We start from the raw sequence: 9,203 nt of genomic DNA, 5'->3' as shown, positions 1-9,203 counted from the left end.
ATTTGCTTCTCTGTTCTTATTATAGGAAGGACTGGAAAAAAGTCACTATCACAGTTGCAGGATGAAGGTGGTCTGGATTTCTGCAAGCCAATCTGACAGGACTATTAGCCTATATGGATTGCAATTGGATTTCTATTTTCTGTTGAGACTAGATAAATTTCCCTCAGATCATTTTTTGTGCCCTTTAATCTAAAGATAAAGAAAGCATGGCACTTTAATGCTGGAAATAAGATCTGTATAATCACATGCTGCCGGCCAACTGTTACCTTTCTGTCACTGAGTAAGTACAGAAGGGCAGAAACGTGTGAGGAAGCATAATGTACATGACGAAAACAGGAAAGAAGTCGTCAACCATTAACTGATGTCTTAGTTCACAGAGAGCAGTACCTAAATGTATATATATATATATATATATATATATATATATATATATATATATATAGAGAGAGAGAGAGAGAGAGAGAGAGAAAGAGAGAGAGCAAGTGGTATAAAATGTACAGTGCAAGCCCTGTGCTACTAACAGACCAATATTGGTAATACTTTAAATAGGAAAATGGGGGAAAATGAATGTATGGATAATTCATGAAAGGCACTGATCCATGCACACATTAAAAGGGGTGAAAGAAGATTTTTCAGTCTGCTCTTTGGCTGCACAGTTTAACCGTGCATATACAGTAAAGAAAGATCTTGATATGTCCTTTAAAACAGTGTTTGTCTTAAATAGGGCTGTCTGCAATGTATCAGTCATGGAAGCATGAAGATAAACACTGGGGTTAAACACAAGGCTACTTATTTAAACCTCCAAACCTCATCTAAATTTCTGAAAGATCACATATCATTAAAGGGAAAGAAAACACAGAAACCAAGACACACATATAGTGTGTTGTGGTAATAAATTAAAATGTTATTTGATAAAAAAACAATAAAAGAAAAATACAATAAATGTGTTTTAATCGGTTTTGAACCAATCAGCGATCAGCCATCAAAGGATCTGACACACTTGCATTTATAGTATTGCAGCATGTTCAATAAATGTTTACAGGTTTGTTTAAGGTTGGTGTTCTATTGGTGTATTTTATTAAAACAGAACAAGTTTGTAATCACATATCAAAGTCTGTAAGTTTGTTTATCATTTTTAGTTCATTTATTACTTTTGTTCACTCTTCTGCACAACTGTAGGCTTTAGCTATCATTTTAGTAACACATAGCTACTAACCTACATAGCTACTACTCATAGTTCACCTGTGAGAATCACGTTTTTGCCTTTGCTGAGGTCTCACGGCTGTGAATGTAATCTCACTGGTTTTCACACTTTCTCAAAAAAAGGTTTGTTTCACAAATCCTGCATGATGTCATCACAACAACAGCTAACACTGGATTTAGCTATGTACTTGGAGTACTGATTACAAGGGCTGACATTTAAACATGTTACCAAAACAGGTGTGAAACAAAATCATAAATGATAAAATAATGATAAATAATATTTGGGAAAAAAATAATTATTGATTTATTCTATTACTTTTGCTTATTACAAGAACCTATTGAGTACTGCAGTATTGCGGGTAACAGTTAAGGTTTGATGTTCAACTGCTTAGTTGTTGGCTGCTAGTTAGAGCCGTGCTTTTTAATCAGTGACTAGCAGAGGAAAGGGGTAAGTATAACCAACGTCATCAACTTGGCAATATGGCGCCGCCCATAATGCAGAATAAAAATATCTTCAATGTAGCCATTTAGACACTCAGTACTAAACTGCATTTTGGTGTTTTCCTTGCTTCAGCACATCTGATCCAACTAATGGGCTCTTTAACAACATCTTTTAGATTTGAAGAGGGTGCAGCAAAGCACAGAAAGCACTAAAATGTGCAGAGCAGTGGGCCTCCAGGACTGGAGATAGGAAGCACTGTTTTATAGGGTGGCATTATGCTAGAATCCCAAAACGTCCTAAAACTGTCTTCAGAAATATGTTAAGGTTTTTAGCTGTGTGTGTTTTTAAGTGATTACATTTAGTGTCTTTTCCTTTATTAGTCAATACTAAGCTGTAGAAGTAAACTAGTGTACTACAGTGACTCCCCAGAAGTAATTGAACATTTTTGTGCCATACTTAACCATGTATTAAGTTCACTGTGTTAAGAAACAAAATATTAAACCAAGTACTATTTATTTTAACAGTGAACACAAGCTCACCAAAACCACTGCAAGAAGAACTGCTCCAGACTTTGTTTCCTCCTCTGTGCTTTGCAGGACTCTTAGTGAAGTCTGGTTGGAACTCTTCTCCAGGTTTTCTCCACACAAAGAGTCTATCAGTCTGACGTTGTGCTAGACGTGTTATTCTCTGAAACAAATATCATTTTGTTAAACATTTTATGCAGTAACCTAAAGGACGCCTTTAAAATTAGCCAATTTTTAGCATGGTTAGGGTTAAAGTGTCCATATACCTTTTGGGGTCACTTTACATTACTGATGTACATAAAATAAATATTAAAAAGCTTAGCATTTTTAATCTACACGGATAAAAATGAAAACTACCAAAAGATAGATAGCAGGTGAAAAGACGAAACTTCATATACACGGGCAGAAATGTAGCTCCTCTGTAGGACACATGAAGGGCTTCACAAATAGATATACACCATGGTGAAAAGACAGTTAATCAGTGAAATGTAGATTTCACGAATTTCACTGAAACATATATATTGGACGCGCCTTTGCTGACCCTTCTGGATTATTTTGCCTCAAAGAGAGGATTATTTCCATTGCTGAGGTAAAACGTCCCCCGACAGTGTCTTTGTCAAATAAAAACATGGTTCTTATTTCGCTTAGAAGTGCGCGCGCATTTAATTCTTGGTAGACCGCTTTTTTCCTCAAGATGGGCGTTTTCCCCCGGTAAACCCACAGTAGGAAACGAAAGGATTGTGTTTTGGTCAGCTTTGGTCAGTAAGTACTGTGTTTTGACTGATCTTACCGGTAGTTCAGACGGGAGGGAGGCGCGTTCGCTCTCTGAGGTAAAAAACCGCAATCACACTGCACGCGCACAGCAGAGGAGCCTCCGCGCGCTGGAGTTTCACTCCCTGCTCTGATCCTTCCCGCGCTTTTCTCCTCTTCACAGCCACCTCCGGATAACATCTTCATTTTAACCTCTTTACTAAAGACTCAACAGCTCCCTTCTCCACGCTCAGAGGACGGAGACGGCGCCGAGGTGTATGGAGGACATCTTCTTCTACCGGTAACACTTTACCTAACATTTTACGCAGCGTTAATTATTAGTGAAATGTAGTCTGTACGTTGTTTATTTCTTTAAAATTACAACAGAATTGACTGTAACCTACCCTGTCTGTTAATGGTGAACATTTTTTTAGGACTTTTAGGCTCGTCACTGTCTGAAAACGTGACTGGAATGTAACTCGCTCACATTTGGCCAAGCTGTCCACATTTCCTTCAGAATAACGATGCTGCCTGAACCTCTTTCAACTCGGACCTCCTAATAAATTGGTGACTCTTACCTTCTGGGAATATGGGGACACTTGACCGTCTTGCAGTCAGTCAGTGGGTCCAGCTGAATGGCTCCTTGGGTATGTTGGCCAACACTTCGCCGACAGCCCCTCTCCCAGAGCCAGCAGCTTCTCCAAAAGACACCCTAATTACATGTGTTCTGGGAACAGTCCTGATCCTCATGTTTGTGGTCGGCGTGTTCGGAAACGTGTACACCTTGGTGGTGATGAATATCTCTGTCCGCGTCACCGGAACCATGTATGTCTACATCGTGAACTTGGCCCTGGCCGACCTGCTCTACCTGGCCACTGTGCCTTTCGTGGTGTGCACCTATTTTGCTAAGGACTGGTATTTTGGTGACGTGGGCTGTCGGATCCTTTTCAGCCTCGACTTCCTCACCATGCACGCCAGCATCTTCATCCTGACCGTGATGAGTACCGAGAGGTACCTGGCCGTGGTGAACCCTCTAGACACTCTGGCCCGGGCCAGGCGCTGCAGGAGAGCTGTGGCATGGGCCGTGTGGCTTGCCTCATTCGTCCTCGCCCTTCCCACCATGATCATGATCGACTTGAGGAAGCATGTGCAGGATGGTGTGGAGAAGCGCATGTGCCACCCCACCTGGCAACTCACAGCCTACAAGGTGTACCTGACCGTGCTCTTCAACACCTGCATCCTGGCTCCTGGATGCATCATTGGTTACCTGTATCTCAAACTGGCCAGGACTTACTGGCTCTCCCAAACCACTGTGTTCTCATCCAAAGAAATGAATACGTGTCCCAAACAAAAGGTGCTCTACATGATCTTTGGTATAGTTCTCACTTACTGGGCATGCTTCTTGCCTTTCTGGTTGTGGCAGTTACTCAGTATCTATTATTTTGGACCTGGGAAGTTGTCCCGTAGTACAATGGTGTACATAAACTTTGTGGTGACCTGTCTGGCTTATAGCAACAGCTGCATCAACCCCTTCCTTTACACATTGTTGACCAGAAATTATCAGGAGTACTTGAAAGAGAGGCAAAAGAGCAGTGCAGTGTTTAAGAAGCGGTTCCGTCACTCGTCTCAGAGGTCTGTGTCGTCTGGGAGTCACCAGTTTACAAATGTTTCATGCAGTACACAACAAAATGGTGTTCTGGATGCTTATACCAAGCTCTGACATTTTGACATTCTGCTGTTATGAGAAGCAAATGTTCTCATATTGATGATGACATTCTAATAGTTCTGAGAATATCCTCCTATATGAGTTGAGATTTCTGAAGCAACTGAAATGACGTTGGTGAAGCATTATCAGGCCTCGTAAGAAATAGAAAAAACCTTTTACGAGACTGAACATGAATTTGTCCTTGGTTTTGAGCTATTGTTAGAAAACAAAGGCATGCTTATACAGAGAGAGACAAGCAATAACGATGACTTATATGTTTGGAATGAGACATCCAGAGCAAATCATGCAGAAATAGAAAAAAATGAACTGAGGAAGTCGGGTGCCTGTGTGATTTTGAATGTAAACCACACAGAAAATGACAACGGCCACTGAAATTAGTCAGGCGGAAAAAGGGTGGTCTCTTATTCTGGTGAAATGAAATGCCACATAATGGAAAAAAACATATTTCAGATGTGTAGATAGTTCTACTTCTTAAATATTTATTCATGTGGCTGACTGTAGTGGCATAAGTGCAATCAGAGATAATATTCCTCTGCTTTTATAAGAGTGGTTTGGACATTTTGAACAGGTTTTATGGAAAAGTCTGAGCATAGTTTAAAACTGTATTAATCCATGAAATTGGGATCCTCCCTGAAGGTCCTTTTAAAGGCATCAAGAAAGAGAATTACATAAGGTTGAAAAAAAAAATAGTACTTAAAATATTAAAAGTGTGCTCTACACTTGTGAGCCTATATTTAAAACATACATATGCACACCACAGGGGAATACTGACAGAAGAGGGCTGTGTCCGAACACACGTTTTGTTAATCAGTCTCAAATGTTATTTACTTTATTAATGTAATTTACTTTATTAATTTGATCAACGAGGGAGGAGGTGGTGTGGTGGTGATGGTGGTGATGTGATGCAGCTTGTCTTCTCCTCAAATTACTTTTAATTGCTTTCAAAAACCACTGCCAAATAGTGGTGTAATGTGTGCTTTTGAAGCCGAAGATACGAAATAACGATCTTACAAACAACTTTAGACTATTAGCTTATGCTCTTGACATAACTGGTATTGCATTGCTGTGTTTGTTATTATATACACAGTATATTACAGTGTTCAGGATGTCTCCAAAGGCTGTAGGAATTTAGGAGTGAAGTATATTCTGTATAATTTTTGATGTTTTTATGTCTTATTATCTTATATTTCTTGGGTATTTTCTAGAGAATGTTCATGGTAATGTGTACAAGAACAACATCCTAACATTGGTGATATTACTTGTATTGCTCAGCCTAAAATATTCCCAAATGCTATGACATTGTCAAATGTGATTGTAAGTGCTAACTGTTAAAGTGTAGTACTCCTAGTATTCGTAAGTGCTATGATAATGTTAAAAATGTAGCGTTCCTATGTGCTACAATATTGTAAAGACAGATTCTGTTGGAACTCTTTTTCTTGTGATCTTGTTATTGTGTACTCGGCACATTGCATCAGTGAATTAGGCTGAGGTGTGCACTTAATATGGCGTGTTAATATGAATATTTATCATCTGCCATACATAAGTTGATGTTTCTGTACCAAGCAACATAAAATGAACTACAGCTGGCATTTCTTCACTCAGAGCCATTGCTAGCTGGACATTAAAAATTAAAGCACCTTAGAACTTACTGAAAGATTTTAAAAAATGGTACTTTAGAAAAAGCTCAATGTGTTTGTTGTGTCCTTGAAAGGACAGAGCCCCATGGAAAGTAACAATGAGTTCTGCAATGTCCTGCAGTATATTTTAAAAGGTCGAAATCCCTTTAAGACTGTTCTACCCACTGTGTTAGCATTACTTGAGTGCTCCACAGTAGTGTACTCTGTGCAGTGACTAGTCATATCCACATCCACTGTGATATTTTTCAAAGTTACCAGCTCGTAAGTACGAATGCTTGCTTCATCAGTGTTTCCAAAAACTCATTAGTGTAGTATTTCTGGGCGCTCGTGTTCCCTGGAACATGAACAAGGTTTAACTAGGCCATTGTTTCCTATCGGCATTTTATCTAAATGTCCAGTGTGAGCTGAGCCAAACATTCACTCACTGACCAGACCCTCGTAATCACCCGCACCTACTGTTTTACTTCTTGTTTTTACAGGCAGAAACCTTGCTTACCTTTGACCTCTTCTTTCCCAGCCAATCAACTTTAAGTACGCTTAAGTAATCTCTGTTGCTCTGTTAAGGAGATTGGCCAACTCCTGCCCAACTGGACTGTGAGGACAAACATCAGCGATCACTTGTTTGACCCATATGTTCAAAGGCAGTGACGGATTTATTTTCCTGGAGAGGTCCCAGAAAAGGTTCGGAGATCAAGGATGGTTGCAAAGTGGGGCTGGCACCTCTACCAACAGATAACAAAGAGGAAAGGGATGATAATAATCCATCTAGACAAAGTAGAATAAAAACTCAATTTCTCATGGGGGCATTTGTCATGCACAGTCGTAAAGTTTCTCAGGAACCACTTTATTGATACATTTTTTGTCAGTATAATACAGATTAGTGACAGATGCGTAGTTAATGTGGAGCAAGATTTTTAAATGGAATGATAATTCTTGTAACAAATGTGAAATGGATGCCCTCTGAAAAAAAATTTTAGACCTACCCATGAACTTGTTTGACTGTCATGACCTACTTTTTGTAAAGAAAAGTTTTTGGTAATTGAAATGAGGTTTCCATTGTGAGTGTAAATAATCCAGAGACGTCTCATGTTCTTTGTTAAGCCATTAACTAAAATATGCATTCTGGACAAGGAATCAGCAGAATTAAAGTGATTTTTCAATATCTTAATCTAAGAGCAGTATTCACTTTCATTAAAAAAAAAAATCACCTGTGTGTTTGTCTTTGCCAGTGATCTTATCACACCATGTGTAGTCTAGAATTACCAAGGCTTGGAAATCCTGGTCAACATGAAACATTTTTCATTGGGTAGGAAAACTATTTCACAATAGAGCACTCTTATTTCATCAGCTCTTAAGTCTTTTCTGTTTGGGACAAAACCCTTCAACCTTCACATTATATGGCTCAAGTAATTTCATTGACTTTTACACTGAATTACGGTATGAACTGTGATTGCAACTAGGAGACAGTATTCCCTTAGAAATGGACATGTTTAAGTGATTAGTAATAGAAGATCCATATTCTATTAAGGTATCACAACCTGAGAAGTGCTGCTTAAAACATTTATCTAGCACCTTCCTTTACATGTGGCATGGTCATTTAGTAATTGGACTGATGTTTCTGTGAGAAGGTGCAGAACCAAGGCTCAGCAATGCTTGGGACAGACTGACACTGTTTCCTTTGGAAAGGCTCCCATATTTTCACTTCGGGCCCACTTTTATCCACATGGCATTGATCATTATGACGAGTGGTTTTCAACTTATGGTGACCTACTTTAGAATATCTTGATCACTTCACTCATCACACTTTTATAGAGACACGCTGTTGGATCATAAAGGAATGTACCTACTGTTCATATCTGTTCAGACCAGAATGTTTCTAGTTTTCCTTGCAGGAACTCACTTTGTGTAATTTGGATACGTGCCACTCGGAATAAAGGTTTACTTTGTTAGAGGGGGCATCTGAAGGTGAATTCCACTATTTTTTCAAAATTTGTGAATAATTCAGTCTTTGAGATGTAAACAGAGTCATTCAGAGTGGTTTGATGTGAAGTGGTTCATTGCAGAGACTCTTTACAGTGGTGGTGACAGGAATCAGGGGTTGCCATGCCTACAGCACAAATATAGCCATTTTATTTTCTATCCAAAACCACCAGTGAACCTGCACGTGTCTTCTGAGTTTTGATATGTAATGGTAAAAGAGGCATAAATATAAGAAAAAATAAGATCTCTTTGGGGACTGTTTTGCCTTACAATGTAGCATATGTATCCATCTGCCATGAATGGATCAAAACTATTGGACTAAAGTACATTTTAAGCCAAAATGGTACCACAAAACTTTAACCCTTTAATGTCCTCACCAAGAACAAAGCAATGGAACTTTATATTTTGTATTTTTTATTTGTTTGGGGCAATAATAAAAACAATTGGTGAATATTGGTAAATATTCACGTCTAACAAACGGTCGAGATGGCACTTTGTGGCATATATAGTGACTCAAAATGTGCTCTACCAAATAATTGAGCAGAACGTTAAAGGGTTAAAACAATGTGTCAGACATCAAGCAGCATATATCTAACCACTTTATGTAATAACTTTCTGTGAGGGAGCTTTCAGAGGTATTAAACTCTTCAGACGTCTGGTTCCCATCACTTCCACTGTGAAAAGAGAAAGTGAAGATCTCAACCATTTAATTATGCAGAATTTTTGAAAAATCAATGGAGTTCCCCTTTAGGTCTTTCTTTCTGGTTACAAGTATTTAAAAGGCCTGAGTGGATTATGAGATCCATACATCTTTTGATTTATGTGTGCTTGTGTTACAGTTAAGGTTTCTTAAGGTTTAAGGGTCTAAGATTTGGAGTTGAAACAGAGGATGCAGAGGTCAAGAAATCCCTTTGTCAACTAAAGACTAATTAGCAAAAGGG

General features: G+C 38.8%; 1 protein-coding gene across 1 annotated transcript; it reads left to right on the top strand.

The window, feature by feature from the left end:
* The first annotated feature begins 3,099 nt into the window (after positions 1-3,099).
* Positions 3,100-4,639, top strand: LOC118805069 (urotensin-2 receptor). The gene is made up of 2 exons (XM_036565674.1): positions 3,100-3,220; positions 3,354-4,639. Exon 2 carries the CDS (start codon positions 3,509-3,511, stop codon positions 4,637-4,639), a length of 1,131 nt encoding a protein of 376 aa, XP_036421567.1. The 5' UTR covers positions 3,100-3,220; positions 3,354-3,508.
* Positions 4,640-9,203: the final 4,564 nt, after the last annotated feature.

The sequence above is a fragment of the Colossoma macropomum genome, unplaced genomic scaffold (assembly GCF_904425465.1).
Source record: "Colossoma macropomum unplaced genomic scaffold, Colossoma_macropomum, whole genome shotgun sequence".
Taxonomy (NCBI): Eukaryota; Metazoa; Chordata; class Actinopteri; order Characiformes; family Serrasalmidae; genus Colossoma; species Colossoma macropomum.
This window is presented reverse-complemented; position numbering and strand designations above follow the sequence as displayed.

Bases quoted from the DNA above. Each gene is read 5' to 3' on its own strand.
- LOC118805069 (XM_036565674.1), top strand. From the start codon at position 3,509: ATGGGGACACTTGACCGTCTTGCAGTCAGTCAGTGGGTCCAGCTGAAT.